At 43.9% G+C, this 19,064-nt stretch overlaps 1 protein-coding gene across 5 annotated transcripts in view; it reads left to right on the top strand.

The window, feature by feature from the left end:
• src (v-src avian sarcoma (Schmidt-Ruppin A-2) viral oncogene homolog) overlaps window positions 1–19,064 on the top strand; it is a 101,995-nt gene that overhangs the window by 66,842 nt on the left and 16,089 nt on the right. For 2 of the 5 annotated variants that reach the window (XM_061902646.1, XM_061902645.1), the window contains exons 3-8: window positions 1,128–1,227; window positions 3,663–3,680; window positions 9,411–9,509; window positions 9,716–9,742; window positions 9,858–9,961; window positions 17,518–17,667. In XM_061902646.1, the coding sequence (XP_061758630.1) occupies window positions 1,128–1,227; window positions 3,663–3,680; window positions 9,411–9,509; window positions 9,716–9,742; window positions 9,858–9,961; window positions 17,518–17,667 (498 nt within the window). The remainder of the gene's footprint in view (window positions 1–1,127; window positions 1,228–3,662; window positions 3,681–9,410; window positions 9,510–9,715; window positions 9,743–9,857; window positions 9,962–17,517; window positions 17,668–19,064) is intronic. The other 3 variants (XM_061902647.1, XM_061902648.1, XM_061902649.1) reach the window with 3 other exon arrangements.

Here is a 19,064-nt window from a genome sequence, read left to right as displayed (position 1 = left end):
GTAGACGGCCCCCGCTGCTACTAGACTCCCCTGCTTCACAGGCCGCTGGACGTAGCCGCCGACGAATCCCCATGCTAGTTAGCATGTTTAGCACGCCCGCGTCTATCAGTCCAAAACGGCCCAATATGTCCATATCCAGAAGTGTCTGGCGGTCGTACGTGATCACGGAGTGACCACGATGCGAGCCAGCCATGAAGTCTGCAGAACTGTCCGGCATTTCCGCCAAATGTTCCATCTTTAGCAAGAGCACCGCAGTGTCGCAGCCCGTCCGGGCGCCGCCATCTTGCTGAAACATATACATGTATATATATATATACATACATATATATATACAGATGTATACGTATATATGTATATATACATATACAGGTATATATATACATATATATATAGATATATATATATATATATCTATATGTATATATGTATATATATATCTATATGTATATATATGTATATATACCTATATGTATATATATATGTATGTATGTATATATATATGTGTGTATATATATATCTATACGTATATATATATTTATGTATAAATGTGTATATATATATACATATATATGTACGTATGTGTATATATATATATATATATTTACTTATATATATGTATGTGTATATGTAACTATATATACATACAAAATGGACATTATACTTTTGTAATGTTTATTTTTATGTTTACATTGTTGTCGTTTACAGATGAAGGAAGAAGTGTTAAGAATCAAAACAGATGAAGGAAAACAATTCAAACGAAGGAAAATCAATCCTTAACAAATCTTCAGGAGCTTCTGTTTCTTCATGCTGTTAACTGTCTGGCATCGGGTAGCTAGGGTCAAATAATTAATTTATCGACAGTGCAGCGTGAAAGTTGTGTTTACTTTGTAATTGAGTAGTATATAACCTGACGAAACATCCACATTTCCATGGTCTTGAACCTGGGACCCTCCTTATTATGTAGTAAAATAGCCCGGGTTTCATTTATTGATTGAAGTATTTTGTTATTGAAATGCATAAATTGGTCAAATTATCCTGAATTTAAAACAATGAATGATAGTATGGACTTCCTGTGTACTTTTTTACTCCATATTCAACTCACCAATGACGGTTCTCTCCCCCCACAGGAGGTGTGATGACCTTCGTGGCGTTGTATGACTACGAGTCGCGGACCGCCTCTGACCTGTCCTTCAGAAAGGGAGAACGCCTCCAGATCGTCAACAACATGTGAGGAAAAATCCGATTCTCGACCTTCCCATACGTAAACTTGACCTCAGAATGTCTACTTAGAGGACATGTTGACCTTGTAACATGACGGGACTCGAAACATGATGCATAAACATATGGAGGACGTACAGCACGTGTAAATGTAAGGATGAAGAAAATGTACTGAATAATTCTGGTTGCGCCTACCGACCTCAAAGCTATTTTAGGTTGTACATGGTGTGATGATAAGTGTGGCCTATTAGGGTTGTTTGGCATACCGGTACTGGTATACTCTCGCGGTATTCATGATTAAAAAACGGTACTATGCAACGCGTCATTGCTGGTTTTACGAGCAGAGGAGCATGTTCGGCAGTGCACGCACACAGAGTACTTACAAGCAGACACAGTGTGCAGACAGAAAAGGGAGAACGGACGCATTTTGGTGTAAAAAGTGTGTGTAATGTTCTATGTTACCTACTCGGTGGGTTAGTGGTTAGAATGTCCGCCCTGAGATGGGTAGGTCGTGAGTTCAAACCCCCGGCCGGGTTATACCAAAGACTATAAAAATGGGAGCCATTGCCTCCCTGCTTGGCACTCAGTATCAAGAGTTGGAATTGGGAGTTAAATCACCAAAAATGATTTCCTGCTGCTCACTGCTCCCCTCACCTCCCAGGGGGTGATCAAGGGTGATGGGTCAAATGCAGAGAATAATTGTGTCACAATCGTTGGTACTTTATATTCCATCCATCCATTTTCTACCGCTTGTCCCTTTTGGGGTCGCAGGGTGTCGCTGGCGCCTATCTCAGCCGCATTCGGGCGGAAGGCGGCGTACACCCTGGACAAGTCGCCACCTCATGGCAGGGTACTTTAACTTTATTGACTTAATATTCTTAATAACGTTAAAGTACCCTGCGATGAGGTGTCTTAATAAAGTTAAAGTACCCTGCGATGAGGTGGCGACTTGTCCAGGGTGTACGCCGCCTTCTGCCCGAATGCAGCTGAGATAGGCGCCAGCGACTCCCCCGCGACCCAAAAAGGGACAAACGGTAGAAAATGGATGGATGGAACTTAATATTCTCAATTGAACGTGTTGTTTACTGCCATCATGTTGCAGTCGACACATATTTCCAATGTGTGGCTGCCATCTACTGGCCACACTTATCATTGCACCATGTACCAACTAAAATATATTTGAGGTCGGTAAGCGCAACCGGAATAATTCATCATCGGCGGTCACTCGAACGAGTATGACGAGGGATACACCCCTGGTAGGGATACATGATGCATAAACATATGGAGGACGTACAGCACGTGTAAATGTAAGGATGAAGAAAATGTACTGAATAATTCTGGTTGCGCCTACCGACCTCAAAGCTAAAGTTAAAGTACCTTGCGATGTGGTGCCGACTTGTCCAGGGTGTACCCCGCGTTCCGCCCGAAAGCAGCTGAGATAGGCGCCAGCGACCCCCCGCGACCCGAAAAGGGACAGGCGGTAGAAAATGGATGGATGGAACTTAATATTCTCAATTGAACGTGTTGTTTACTGCCATCATGTTGCAGTCGACACATATTTCCAATGTGTGGCTGCCATCTACTGGCCACACTTATCATTGCACCATGTACCAACTAAAATATATTTGAGGTCGGTAAGCGCAACCGGAATTATTCATCATCGGCGGTCACTCGAACGAGTATGACGAGGTGTATCCCTTTATGGAGGATGCCTGTGCCTGACTTTGTTTTACGTGGGGAGAACTGGTGCACAGACAGTCACCACACCATCCTTGACAGAATCGGGTCATGGTCCAGTGGCCTGGAGTCCAAGACGACCGGGGTCCCTTTTCTGATGCAGCCTTCTTCCGCCGTTGAGGTCTTCACCGTATCCCTGGCTAGAGGGCAGTTAGGTACTAGGCCTTTGCCAAGGACCACCTTGGGTAACAGTAGTATAGGGGCTAACCTCCTGGTGCCCCAAGACCCCATAGAGGAGCCTCCACTGCCGGATGCACTTTAACCTCATGCCCAGGACACTAGGTTATAAGGCGCACTGTCGAGTTTTGAGAAAATGAAAGGATTTTTAGTGCGCCTTATAGTCTTAGGATGGAAAAGGAGGTTGAGTTCTTAACATGGATCCCCTTCACTAACACACTGTTGACCTAGAATGGACAATAGAAGACTATCCCTCCCTCACCCCTTTTTTAAGACCTGGATCAGTCTCGGGTCAAGTATAGGCAGATTTAATGAAGAGCCTCTCAGATAAGCTAACAGTCCAATTAGGCCAGGGTCAAGATTGTGATGATTGGTCCGCCCCATAATGTTGTTGTACTCAATGACCTGTCCTGTTATTATCCTCTTCCCCCCCCAGTTCAGCTGTTATTTATCACCTTCTTCTGCTTTTAACTCTACCTTCTTCCTCTCTCCTCTTCTATCGTCATCCTCACTTATTTTTTTGTTTTTAGGAGGAAGGTGAACAGCAGGTTTGTGAAACCGCGATGGAACTACGTTTTAATCAGGGTGCTTTCACACAACATTTTAGTGCCACGCTTGTTTCCCCCCCCCTGATATATAAGATTTGTTGCGCGCGACCAGTCTTCTTCTCAGAGAATAAAACACACTGGTCAATCCCAAGTTCTTTTGAAAGACATGTATGTTGAGTAAAAATGACCCCGAAGATGGCACAATACCAGATTTTACTGAACCTATAGGAGACCAGCCCTTACAACGCGACAATAGCATCAGCAAGAAGAGGTCTAAATCCAAACAAAAAGAGTAGTTTATAGTTTAGTCTTTATTTGAAGGGACAATGCACAGAAACAGTAAGCTCAAAGACAGATATGTTCTGTACCAGAATATAGCTAAATAGTTCATTTCCATCTGCAGTCCCTGGCTACCTAAATTAAAGGGATACAGCGGCGTGTACAGCAATAAAATCATTACAATGGAATCATACCATATCACATAATCAAATTAAAAAAACGTTATAAAATGCCCTTTCATGGACACATACTTAATGTACCACACAACCACATCTCAAATACATCATCACACAAAGACAATACATGCTCTTGTTCACATCTGTCATCATTTGTAAAAACAACAAAAACATTTTAACACACACACCTCACAATTTACAATAAAAATGATGTCATGGATGAATATAACACACAAGTCAGGCTTATGTAGAGCGAAAATAACACAGCTGCTTCTTCAGAACAAATAAGGAACTGGCCAAAACGGCTCTGTGAGCTGACAATCAGGAGTCCTAAAGACAAAACAAAGAGTTTACTAGCCGACATAAGATAAAAGCAACATTAAAACACTTAAAAATATGTCATTCTCACAAATTACAATAAAACCTTTTCAAAACAGGCCACAAATGCTTACGTATGACGTATACACACGGCGAGTAAGTGCGTAGTTGGACTAAAAATCTTAATTTTATAAATGAAGCCTTGAAATTCATGAATCAATTCAATTTTGGATGTGAATCTGTTTTTTACAGCACCTTTACAGATGCATAACATTTGCCAGAAAGCGTTCATGTGGCCTTTTATACGCGTTAATAAAAATCCATTCTTGAACATTTTAATCAGTTCAAAATCATTCTAAATTCAGCACCCCCCAGCTTTTAATACCTAACATTTGAACAATGTGAACATTTTATACCATAGTTATTGTGGAAAAAATGATCATGGTTGTTATTATCATGGGTTTACATGTATACACATTAAACTATTTTGACCAAGTTAGTATTTTTTTTAACATAACTAAAATAACCCACCAAATAATTGGTATGTTTTGTGTTAATTATGCTTCACTGATCAATGTTAGTATTTTATCAGTTTTATTGGCTCAGCTTTTATAGTTTTTTAGGATTTATTTCAATGAGAAGTGCGTGACAAATAAAATAATATTGTTGATTATTACTATTTTTGAGGGGTGTTGTGGCATCCTACTCTTTTGCGGGGTCCTTGAACACACCGTTGAAACACCCCAGTCTGGTTTTCCTCAGAGTTTATAAAGATCACTCTGTCGTAAGAGAGCAAAGTGAATAATCAAAAAATGGTCAATATTTCCATACTTCCCGGGCTTAACTTCCTGTGGTAAATTTCCGGAAAGTTTACCGGAAACTTTCCACCCCTTTACAGCCCTAATTGCCCACCACTATGGGTTGGATTGAATGGTTCCCGAGTTGGCTAGCTTTGAATAATCAAAAAATGGTCAATATTTCCAAACTTCCCGAGCTTAACTTCCCGTGGTAAATTTCCGGAAAGTTTCCGGAAAATTTACCGGAAACTTTCCACCCCTTGGCAACCCTAACTGCCCACCAGTATGGGTTGGATTGAATGGTTACCGAGTTGGCTAGCTTTGAATAATCAAAAAATGGTTAATATTTCCAAACTTCCCGAGCTTAACTTCCCATGGTAAATTTCCGGAAAGTTTACCGGAAACTTTCCACCCCTTTAAAACCCTAATTGCCCACCAGTATGGGTTGGATTGAATGGTCCCCGAGTTGGCTAGCTTTGAATAATCAAAAAATGGTCAATATTTCCAAACTTCCCAAGCTTAACTTCCCGTGGTAAATTTCCGGAAAGTTTACCGGAAACTTTCCACCCCTTTAGAACCCTAATTGCCCACCACTATGGGTTGGATTGAATGGTTCCCGAGTTGGCTAACATTAATTATCAAAAAATGGTCAATATTTCCAAAATTCCCGAGCTTAACTTCCCGTGGTAAATTTCGGGAAAACTTACCGGAAACTTTCCACCCCTTTACAACCCTAATTGCCCACCACTATGGGTTGGATTGAATGGTTCATGATGATCAAAAAATGGTCAATATTTCCAAACTTCCCGAGCTTAACTTCCCGTGGTAAATTTCCGGAAAGTTTACCGGAAACTTTCAACCCCTTTACAACCGTAATTGCCCGCCACTATGGGTTAGATTGAATAGTTCCCGAGTTGGCTAGCTTTGAATAATCAAAAAATGGTCAATATTTTCAAACTTCCCGAGCTTAACTTCCCGTGGTAAATTTCCGGAAAGTTTCCGGAAAATTTACCGGAAACTTTCCACCCCTTGGCAACCCTAACTGCCCACCAGTATGGGTTGGATTGAATGGTTCCCGAGTTGGCTAGCTTTGAATAATCAAAAAATGGTTAATATTTCCAAACTTCCTGAGCTTAGTTTGCCGTGATAAATTTCCGAAAACTTTCCACCCCTTTGCCTATTGCCGGAATCACATTTTGATAAGGTATGTTTTCCCTTCAATTTGGTGATTGGTAATCATCTGTTTATTTACCAATTATCCAGATTTTAGGCACACAAAATATTTGTATTTGTAACATTTTACAATAGTAAACACGATAATATCAGACGATGAAACAATACCACCAACATATATACTTGTGAAAACTGGAAAATATCTAATCTCACCACGCTAGTAACTAGGGATGTCTGATAATATCGGACTGCCGATATTATCGGCCGATAAATGCTTTAAAATGTAATATCGGAAATTATCGATTTCCGTAAATTTCTGGCTTTTTAAAACGCCGCTGTACGGAGTGGTACACGGACGTAGGGAGTACAGAGCGCCAATAAACCTTGAAGGCACTGTTACGTAATATCTTTGGCTTTTCACACACACAAGTGAATGCAAGACATATTTGATCAACAGCCATACAGGTCACACTGAGGGTGGCCGTATAAACAACTTTAACACTGTTACAAATACACCAAACAAGAATGACGAACACATTTCGGCAGAACATCCGCACCGTAACACAACAGAACAAATACCCAGAAGCCATTGCAGCACTAACTATTCCGGGACGCTACAACAGTTGGACAATATCAGAATATCGGCAAAAAAGCCATTATCGGACATCTCTACGAGTAACAATACTACTCTGGTACAGATAATATCGATGATTTGATCAATCTGCCCACATCTAGCATCCGGGGGGGGAAAAGGGATGTCAATCCGATCTAGGCCCGCACATGTCGGCCTCATAACATTAAACCTCCGTGTTGTGTTCTCTCGTTAAACGGTCTTCCTGTTTACATTCCTTCGACGAGCCAGGGGGGAACACAGGCTGCATTTACAAGCAACACATCGGGACAAGAGAAAGCGGACGATGAGTGTGAAAGCACCCTGAATGTCTTTTGTGTTTACGTGTTTGCCCGCATCACCCCCAAATGTTTGCCCGGTAACCTCATCCAGACTGCATCCTGGTCCAGCTGCTCTGAAGCTTTCCAACACTTTGCAGTCATGATGAGTCTAATAGTGCTGCAGAGCTTCAGACGCCTTTCTCCAGTGATGTTGAACATACCACTTTTCCATTGTCATACCCACACCCACGCATGTCTTCAGTCCCATTGCATCCTCAAGTAATTAGGGATGGGCATTGGATGACGTGAATTACCGCCCCTCAACTGCATGAAGTACAAACCCCGTTTCCATATGAGTTGGGAAATTGTGTTAGATGTAAATATAAACAGAATACAATGATTTGCAAATCACTTTCAACCCATATTCAGTTGATTTTGCTACAAAGATAACATTTTTAATGTTCAAATTCATAAACATTTTATTTTTTAGCAAATATTTATCAACTTTAAAATTTAATGCCAGCAACACGTGACAAGGAAGTTGGGAAAGGTGGCAATAAATACTGATAAAGTTGAGGAATGCTCATCAAACACTTATTTGGAACATCCCACAGGTGTGCAGGCTAATTGGGAACAGGTGGGTGCCATGATTGGGTATAAAAACAGATTCCCAAAAAATGCTCAGTCTTTCACAAGAAAGGATGGGGCGAGGTACACCCCTTTGTCCACAACTGCGTGAGCAAATAGTCAAACGGTTTAAGAACAACGTTTCTCAAAGTGCAATTGCAAGAAATTTAGGGAATTCAACATCTACGGTCCATAATATCATCAAAAGGTTCATAGAATCTGGAGAAATCACTCCACGTAAGCGGCATGGCCGGAAACCAACATTGAATGACCGTGACCTTCGATCCCTCAGACGGCACTGTATCAAAAACCGACATCAATCTCTGAAGGATATCACCACATGGGCTGAGGAACACTTTAGAAAACCACTGTCACTAAATACAGTTTGTCGCTACATCTATAAGTGCAAGTTAAAGTTCTACTATGCAAAGCGAAAGTCAATTATCAACAACATCCAGAAACGCCGCCGGCTTCTCTGGACCCGAGATCATCTAAGATGGACTGATGCAAAGTGGAAAAGTGTTCTGTGGTCTGACGAGTCCACATTTCAAATTGTTTTTGGAAATATTCAACATCGGGGAAGCGAACCATCCAGACTGTTATCGACGCAAAGTTCAAAAGCCAGCATGTCTGATGGTATGGGGGTGCATTAGTGCCCAAGGCATAGGTAACTTATACATTTGTGAAGGCACCATTAATGCTGAAAGGTACATACAGGTTTTGGAACAACATATGCTGCCATCTAAGCGCCGTCTTTTTCACGGACGCCCCTGCTTATTTCAGCAAGACAATGCCAAGCCACATTTAGCACGTGTTACAACAGCGTGGCTTCGTAAAAAGAAGAGGGCGGGTACTTTCCTTGCCCGCCTGCAGTCCAGACCTGTCTCACATGGAAAATGTGTTGCACTTTATGAAGCGTAAAATACGACAGCGGAGACCCCGGACTGTTGAACGACTGAAGCTCTACATCAAGGGTCTCAATCTCAATTTACCTCCTTCCACTGTGGCTAGAAAAGTATCGAAATACATTTTGGTACCGGTACTAAAACATCGGTATCGGGACAATCCTAGTTAACACCTGAAAGCCGTCTCACAATGAACCAACCTTATTGACGAGGTAACTTACCTGCCTGAGGAACCTCCTTCCATTCGCCACACAGACTAATATGTTGTGGCTTTAGGCAACCTTGCAATTTTCTTCTTGCAAAAGTTTCTAATAAAGTTGTTCTTCATTTGTTTTTAGTTGCTTACCATATCCCGGTTAGAGAGCAAACTCAAAAAACCTGACATCCAGAAATTTATTGACCATGCCCATCCCTGGTCAAGATATTATTTTGGATTTTGCATTGACCTTTGTAACATTATCCCCTCCCGCTGGTGCAAAGTAGTCCTGGTTTTACTCCCCCTCACATATTCGCATGGCTCCTGTTGTGTCTTTTTTGGTGTGACGCCGTACGTTGTCGTTGCAGAGAGGGCGACTGGTGGCTGGCGCGCTCCTTGACCACCGGAGAGAACGGATATATTCCCAGCAACTACGTGGCTCCGTCTGATTCCATCCAAGCTGAAGAGTAGGACATCTTTCTCTTCTGGTTCTTTGCTTGGAACTGTCTTGTAGGAAACGCATCCACCATTTCTTTCACTCCCTGTAGTCGTCCTGGTACTTTTGCCCGTTTCCTGCCTCTGTACCTTTTCATTTACTGTTAGCCTTGCTATGCTAAACTAACCCTCTGCAAAACGCCTGCTTGTCTCACCTTTTTCCTTCCTTCTTCTGCAGTCATTTCAGACTGACTGCAGATTCCAGGTAAGAGGCTGTTGTCATGGAGACGTTTGTGTGTTACTTAATGTGGTCTCAAGCATCAACTTCCAACTTTCACCTCGTCCTGTTCGTTCATATGCCTTCTGTCCGCCAAACGTAGGTGGTTCTTTGGCAAGATATCGCGCCGCGACTCTGAGAGGCTGCTGCTGAATTTGGAGAACCGAAGAGGAACGTTTCTGGTGAGGGAAAGCGAGACCACCAAAGGTAAGGTGACACTTAAATACAGTATCTCACGTTTCAGTCCTGTCGAGTGATGCCTGCCTAAGTTTCATGCCAGCAAGGCTTTTGAGCATACTGGGTTCACGAAGCATCCTTCAGTAAGAGGTTGATCTGCTTGATCATGGTCTGCCTAAGTTTCATGCCAGCAAGGCTTTTGAGCAAACTGGGTTCACGAAGCATCCTTCAGTAAGAGGTTGATCTGCTTGATCATGGTCTGCCTAAGTTTCATGCCAGCAAGGCCTTGAGCATACTGGGTTCACGAAGCATCCTTCAGTAAGAGGTCGATCTGCTTGATCATGGTCTGCCTAAGTTTCATGCCAGCAAGGCCTTGAGCATACTGAGTTCACGAAGCATCCTTCAGTAAGAGGTCGATCTGCTTGATCACGGTCTGCCTAAGTTTCATGCCAGCAAGGCCTTGAGCATACTGGGTTCACGAAGCATCCTTCAGTAAGAGGTTGATCTGCTTGATCATGGTCTGCCTAAGTTTCATGCCAGCAAGGCGTTGAGCATACTGGGTTCACGAAGCATCCTTCAGTAAGAGGTTGATCTGCTTGATCATGGTCTGCCTAAGTTTCATGCCAGCAAGGCGTTGAGCATACTGGGTTCACGAAGCATCCTTCAGTAAGAGGTTGATCTGCTTGATCATGGTCTGCCTAAGTTTCATGCCAGCAAGGCCTTGAGCATACTGGGTTCACGAAGCATCCTTCAGTAAGAGGTCGATCTGCTTGATCATGGTCTGCCTAAGTTTCATGCCAGCAAGGCTTTGAGCATACTGGGTTCACGAAGCATCCTTCAGTAAGAGGTTGATCTGCTTGATCGCGGTCTGCCCAAGTTTCATGCCAGCAAGGCGTTGAGCATACTGGGTTCACGAAGCATCCTTCAGTAAGAGGTTGATCTGCTTGATCATGGTCTGCCTAAGTTTCATCCCAGCAAGGCTTTTGAGCAAACTGGGTTCACGAAGCATCCTTCAGTAAGAGGTTGATCTGCTTGATCATGGTCTGCCTAAGTTTCATGCAAGCAAGGCGTTGGGCATACTGGGTTCACGAAGCATCCTTCAGTAAGAGGTCGATCTGCTTGATCATGGTCTGCCTAAGTTTCATGCCAGCAAGGCTTTGAGCAAACTGGGTTCACGAAGCATCCTTCAGTAAGAGGTCGATCTGCTTGATCATGGTCTGCCTAAGTTTCATGCCAGCAAGGTGTTGAGCATACTGGGTTCACGACGCATCCTTCAGTAAGAGGTTGATCTGCTTGATCATGGTCTGCCTAAGTTTCATGCCAGCAAGGCGTTGAGCATACTGGGTTCACGAAGCATCCTTCAGTAAGAGGTCGATCTGCTTGATCATGGTCTGCCTAAGTTTCATGCCAGCAAGGCCTTGAGCATACTGGGTTCACAAAGCATCCTTCAGTAAGAGGTTGATATGCTTGATCATGGTCTGCCTAAGTTTCATGCCAGCAAGGCTTTGAGCATACTGGGTTCACGAAGCATCCTTCAGTAAGAGGTTGATCTGCTTGATCATGGTCTGCTTAAGTTTCATGCCAGCAAGGTGTTGAGCATACTGGGTTCACGAAGCATCCTTCAGTAAGAGGTCGATCTGCTTGATCATGGTCTGCCTAAGTTTCATGCCAGCAAGGCTTTGAGCATACTGGGTTCACGAAGCATCCTTCAGTAAGAGGTTGATCTGCTTGATCATGGTCTGCTTAAGTTTCATGCCAGCAAGGTGTTGAGCATACTGGGTTCACGAAGCATCCTTCAGTAAGAGGTCGATCTGTTTGATCATGGTCTGCCTAAGTTTCATGCCAGCAAGGTGTTGAGCATACTGGGTTCACGACGCATCCTTCAGTAAGAGGTTGATCTGCTTGATCATGGTCCATTGAAATCGGCCGCAAGGACATCTCCAACTAACCGCAGACAAGCAGGACTCCATGATGGTTCTGACAGACTGGTCAGCAAGGTAGTGGAGGACAATGGCGCTGGGCAAGAACACAAAGGATGTTGGGCTGGTGGGGTCTCGGGCTGATGTACGCATTGGAGAACCACCGTCATTGTTGCTTAGCATGCGAGACTGGGCACCCGTGGTCTTGCAGAATGGACCACGTAAAGGAGCAAGGACTGTACCTTAAGAACCTCCAGAGGTTTCTCCAGGAGCCAGTCCTCGCCATCTGTTCACCTCGTTCAGTATGTCCCCCGTGTTGGTGAACCAACGAAGAGACAAACTTATCGGCCTCATAACCGAAGATAACGGTGTGTGGATCAAGTCCGTCACCGACACGCATGAGCTTAGTCCTGGACCAGGTGACACGCAGTCCAAGCTCAGCTAAGCGTGCAAGTGGCAGAACAGGGACGCATCGTAATCCAGGTGGGTTAAGACATAGTCACCGATCTCAGGTCCAAGAAAGTGGATAGATGAGGCAATTGAAACCAGTCAGTCTCACTCCTGTTGACACAGACTCAACTCTCAGAGCTGTCATGCAACATCGTAATGAGAGTGATGAGCTTGTTCGGAGGAGATGCGGTGGATGTTCCACGGTGAAGGTCAGTCGACTGTTTGGAAGGCAGCCTTGAGTTCGATGAAGTCGATGAACAGCTGCCGGTCCCTGCAGAACCTCCTGACCTTCTTGTTGAGGAGTCTAAGATGTGGTTGATCTAGTCAGAGCTTGACTTAGTCCTGAGTCCTTAGTGGTTGTCACACCATGATGATTCTCAATCATCTGGGAGCTCTTACATCACCACAGTTCAGCCAATCAATCACCAGGTTGGTTGGTCAGCATTCAGTCATCGGGTGGATTGGTCAGCCAATCAATCATCAGGTGGATTGGTCAGCCAATCAATCATCAGGTGGATTGGTCAGCCAATCAATCATCAGGTGGATTGGTCAGCCAATCACGCATCAGGTGGATTGGTCAGCCAATCAATCATCAGGTGGATTGGTCAGCCAATCAAGCATCAGGTGGATTGGTCAGCCAATCAATCATCAGGTGGATTGGTCAGCCAATCAAGCATCAGGTGGATTGGTCAGCCAATCACGCATCAGGTGGATTGGTCAGCCAATCAATCATCAGGTGGATTGGTCAGCCAATCATGCATCAGGTGGATTGGTCAGCCAATCAATCATCAAGTGGATTGGTCGGCCAATCAATCATCAGGTGGATTGGTCAGCCAATCAATCATCAGGTGGATTGGTCAGCCAATCACGCATCAGGTGGATTGGTCAGCCAATCAATCATCAGGTGGATTGGTCAGCCAATCAAGCATCAGGTGGATTGGTCAGCCAATCAATCATCAGGTGGATTGGTCAGCCAATCAATCATCAGGTGGATTGGTCAGCCAATCAAGCATCAGGTGGATTGGTCAGCCAATCAAGCATCAGGTGGATTGGTCAGCCAATCAATCATCAGGTTGATTGGTCAGCATTCAGTCATCAGGTGGATTGGTCAGCCAATCAATCATCAAGTGGATTGGTCGGCCAATCAATCATCAGGTGGATTGGTCAGCCAATCAATCATCAGGTGGATTGGTCAGCCAATCACGCATCAGGTGGATTGGTCAGCCAATCAAGCATCAGGTGGATTGGTCAGCCAATCAAGCATCAGGTGGATTGGTCAGCCAATCAATCATCAGGTTGATTGGTCAGCATTCAGTCATCAGGTGGATTGGTCAGCCAATCAATCATCAGGTGGATTGGTCAGCCAATCACGCATCAGGTGGATTGGTCAGCCAATCAATCATCAGGTGGATTGGTCAGCCAATCAATCATCAGGTGGATTGGTCAGCCAATCAAGCATCAGGTGGATTGGTCAGCCAATCAATCATCAGGTTGATTGGTCAGCCAATCAATCATCAGGTGGATTGGTCAGCTAATCAATCATCAGGTGGATTGGTCTGCAGTACCTCCTTCATGAACTCTGCGGCAATGCTGCAGATGTCAGGAGACTTGTTCTTCAGCTTGCTACCACCGCCAAAGGAACGGATCCTCACAGTGGGAAACATGTTGGGAATTAGCTTTCCTTCAATGAACCGCGGCACCACCAGTTCTGGCAGCTCTCATGCACGCTGCCACTACTATGATTGACCATAGGCAAGACACAATTATCTTGCTACTCTCTTGCGCTACACGATATTTACACCATATTGATCATGTGTTGACAATTTTTGGGGGGGATATCACATAGTGGATCTTTGGACATTTAACTATTCGATCCGATTCCTGAGGTGACGATTTGATTCAGAATCCACTCGCGAATCAGCATGATTTTCGATTCAAACCGATTCTAGCAATACATTTACTTTTTTCAAAAGAGATTACGGGTTTGGTGGCTGCAGGATTAGGTCTCTGCTTTTTTGCATATGATGTGGTCCTGATCTTCATCTGGCCGAGATTGTAGTTGTGGATCTAACATAATAGTGAGAGTCCAGTCCATAATGGACCTAACATAATAGTGAAAGTCCAGTCCATAGTGTATCTAACATAATAGTGTGAGAGTCCAGTCCATAGTGCATCTAACATAATAGTGTGATAGTCCAGTCCATAGTGGATTTAACATAATAGTGTGAGAGTCCAGTACATAGTGGATCTAACATAATAGTGAGAGTCCAGTCCATAGTGGATCTAACATAATAGTGTGAGAGTACAGTCCCTAGTGGATCTAACATAATAGTGTGAGAGTCCAGTCCATAGTGGATCAAACATAATAGTGAGAGTCCAGTCCATAGTGGATCTAACATAATAGTGTGAGAGTCCAGTCCAGAGTGGATCTAACATAATAGTGTGAGAGTCCAGTCCATAGTGGATCAAACATAATAATGAGAGTCCAGTCAATAGTGGATCTAACATAATAGTGTGAGAGTCCACTCTATAGTGGATCTAACATAATAGTGAGAGTCCAGTCCATAGTGGATCTAACATAATAGTGTGAGAGTCCAGTCCATAGTGGATCTAACATAATAGTGAGAGTCCAGTCCATAGTGGATCTAACATTATAGTGTGAGAGTCCACTCCATAGTGGATCTAACATAATAGTGAGAGTCCAGTCCATAGTGGATCTAACATAATAGTGTGAGAGTCCAGTCCATAGTGGGGCCAGCAGGAGACCATCCCAAGCAAAGACGGGTCAGCAGCGCAGAGATGTCCCCAACTGATGCCAGCACTTCATCCATGGCCACTGGACCTGTTTCCCCCCCTCCACAAGGGAGAGGGGGGCAGAGGAGAACTGATCTAAAAAGGGGGTGTATTTAAAGGCTAGAGTATACAAATGAGTTTTAAGATGGGACTTAAATGCTTCTACTGAGGTAGCATCTCTAACTGTTACCGGGAGAACATTCCAGAGTACTGGAGCCCCAATAGAAAACGCTCTATAGCCCGCAGACTTTTTTTGGGGCTCTGGGAATCACTAATAAGCCGGACTCTTTTGAAGGCAGATTTCTTGCCGGGACATATGGTGGAGCTAGACCGTGTAGTATTTTATACGTAAGTAGTAAAACCTTAAAGTCACATCTTAAGTGCACAGGAAGCCAGTGCTGATGAGCCAGTATAGGTGTATATGTAGGTATATATGTATATAAAGGTATATACGGTATAGGCGTAATATGATCAAACTTTCTTGTTCTTGTCAAAAGTCTAGCAGCCGCATTTTGTACCAACTGTAATCTTTTAATGCTAAACATAGGGAGACCCCAAAATAATACGAGACGAGACGCACAGTGGTGTAAAAACGCAGGACTAGACTACAAGTCTGCAGTGTACTGTATTTATGTTTACTACCTGCAGTATATTATTATTATACCTTGAGAAGAGACACTGTTGTCGAAAGGCTTCCTGTCTGCCGTGAAAGCTACTGATCCGATTGCATTCCTGGTCGTGTCGCTCTAAACGTGTTCCAACAAGAAGACGATGAAAGGTTCTAGGAGAACTCTCACGGGAGAGAACTGGTGCACACGGGAAGAGGTTGATACGCCGTATTCTCCCCCCCCTTTTTAGATCCAGCTGTTAATGGATACTGGCGTGTGTCCTATTTGGGAATATCATCCGCTTCGAATGAGAAACGGGGACAGTTTAGGGACTGGTTTTAGAAGGAGCGGCGTGGAGGTCTTGGCTGGGTACGCCAGACAGATTTAGGTCAGCGTGGATATGACCGCGGGCCATGTCGCCCACTTTAAACATGAGAAGGAGGGCCTGGGGCGGTGGTGGGGTGGAAGGGGTGGGGGCATGTATTACTGGAGTGATATCGCCCTCTGGTGTCGTCATGACAACGTTGCCTGATGGTACTTTGCAGGTGGTGCTCGGAGACGTCGGTCGTGGTGAAGTTTGGGAGTCATGAACTGTTGCATGTTTACTGTTGTTGACTTGATGGGAAAAGCAAGGATCTGGAACACAAAAAGAAAAAAGTGGATCTAACATAATAGTGAGAGTCCAGTCCATAGAGGATCTAACATAATAGTGAGAGTCCAGTCCATAGTGGATCTAACATAATAGTGAGAGTCCAGTCCATAGTGGATCTAACATAATAGTGAGAGAGTCCAGTCCATAGTTTAGCTAACATAATAGTGTGAGAGTTCAGTCCATAGTGGATCTAACATAATAGTGTGAGAGTCCAGTTCATAGTGGATCTAACATAACAGTGTGAGAGTCCAGTCCATAGTGGATCCAACATAACAGTGTGAGAGTCCAGTCCATAGTGGATCTAACATAATTGTGAGAGTCCAGTCCATAGTGGATCTAACATACTAGTGAGAGTCCAGTCCATAGTGGATCCAACATATTAGTGTGAGAGTCCAGTCCATAGTGGATATAACATAATAGTGAGAGTCCAGTCCATAGTGGATCTAACATAATAGTGAGAGTCCAGTCCATAGTGGATCTAACATAATAGTATGAGAGTCCAGTCCATAGTGGATCTAACATATTAGTGTGAGAGTCCAGTCCGTAGTGGATCTAACAAGATAGTGAGAGTCCAGTCCATAGTGGATCTAACATAATAGATTCTACTGAACTTTGCAGCAAAATTTGGTTTTCGCTAAATCGTTAGCTAGCTCCGTAAGTGATTTTCACTTGGCTTTCAACCAAGCAGTTTTTAAGCTCCCAAGTATCTGTTTGTCTTTTCTGTGTTTGACGGTGCCTTACATGCCCCGCCCATGTCTGTGTTTGACGGTGCCTTACATGCCCCGCCCATGTCTGTGTTTGACGGTGCCTTACATGCCCCGCCCATGTCTGTGTTTGACGGTGCCTTACATTCCCCGCCCTTGTTTGTGTTTGACAGTGCCTTACATTCCCCACCCATGTTTGTGTTTGACGGTGCCTTACATGCCCCGCCCATCTCTGTGTTTGACGGTGCCTTACATGCCCCGCCCATGTCTGTGTTTGACGGTGCCTTACATGCCCCGCCCATGTCTGTGTTTGACGGTGCCTTACATGCCCCGCCCATGTTTGTGTTTGACGGTGCCTTACATTCCCCGCCCATGTCTTTGTTTGACGGTGCCTTACATTCCCCGCCCATGTCTGTGTTTGACGGTGCCTTACATGCCCCGCCCATGTTTGTGTGTGCAGGTGCCTACTGTCTCTCCGTGCTGGACTACGACAACACCAAGGGACTCAACGTGAAACACTACAAGATCCGCAAGTTGGACAGCGGCGGCTTCTACATCACGTCGCGCACGCAGTTCAGCACCCTGCAGCAGCTCGTCAGTCACTACCGCAGTGAGTCGCCTTAGCGCAGACTTCCCAGAGAGGAGGAATCCCACATTATGCTTTCTGGAAACGGATTTAACTTGAGTTTAATTATACAGCACCATTCGCACACGAGGTAATACAAAGTGCTTTACAGACGCAACACATCTACAAGAAGGTGAATTAAATCATGAACAACATTAAATCATCATAAAAATAATCATAATATACCGGAATTTAGTTTTCCGGACTATAGGGCGCACCGGTTTGTAAAGCACACTGCCAATGAGTGGGTCTATTCAGGTCTTTTTTCATACAAAAGGCACACCAGAGTATAGAGCGCATTATTGGGGTCATATTTATGTTTGTTTTTTTTAAACCGGTATATAATTTTCCGGACCATAGGGTGCACCGGATTATAAGGCGCACTGCCGTTGAGCGGGTCTATTCAGATCTTTTTTTTTATAAAAAGGCACACCAGATTATAAGGTGCATTAAAGGGGTCACATTTATTTATTTTTTTCTATACCGGAATATAATTTTCCGGACTATAGGGTGCACCGGATTATAAGGCGCACTGCCGATGAGCGGGTCTATTCAGGTCTTTTTTTATAAAAAGGCACACCAGATTATAGGGCGCATTAAAGGGGTCATATTTGTTTATTTTTTTCGAAACCGGGATATAATTTTCCGGTCCATAGGGCGCACCGGATTATAGGGCGCACTGCCTATGAGCGGGTCTATTCAGGTCTTCTTTTTATAAAAAGGCACACCGGATTATAAAGCGCAGTAAAGGGGTCATATTTATTTATTTTTTCTATACCGGAATATAATTTTCCGGACTATAGGGTGCACCGGATTATAAGGCGCACTGCCGATGAGCGGGTCTATTCAGGTCTTTTTTTAATAAAAAGGCACACCAGATAATAAGGCGCAATAAAGGGGTCATATTTATTTATTTTCTATACCGGAATATAATTTTCCGGACCATAGGGCGCACCAGATTGTAAGGCGTACTGCTGATGAGCGGGTCTATTCAGGTCTTTTTTTTATAAAAAAGGCACACCAGATCATAGGGCGCATTAAAGGGGTCACATTTATTTATTTTTTCTATACCGGAATATAATTTTCCGGAAAATAGGGCGCACCGGATTATAAAGCGCACTGCTAACGACCTGGTCTACTCAGGTCTATTTTTTATAAAAAGGCACACCGGATTATATGGCGCAGTAAAGGGGTCATATTTGCTTATTTTTATCAATACCGGAATATAATATTCCAAACCATAGGGCACACCGGATTATAAGGCGCACTACCGATGAGCGGGTCTATTCAGATCTTTTTTTATAAAAAGGCACACCAGATTATAGGGTGCATTAAAGGGGTCAGATTTATTTATTTTTTCTATACCGGAATATAATTTTCCG

The sequence above is a fragment of the Nerophis ophidion genome, linkage group LG06, assembly GCF_033978795.1.
Source record: "Nerophis ophidion isolate RoL-2023_Sa linkage group LG06, RoL_Noph_v1.0, whole genome shotgun sequence".
NCBI lineage: Eukaryota > Metazoa > Chordata > Actinopteri > Syngnathiformes > Syngnathidae > Nerophis > Nerophis ophidion.
Note: the sequence above shows the minus strand (reverse complement) of the source record. Positions and strands in the feature narration are given on the sequence as shown.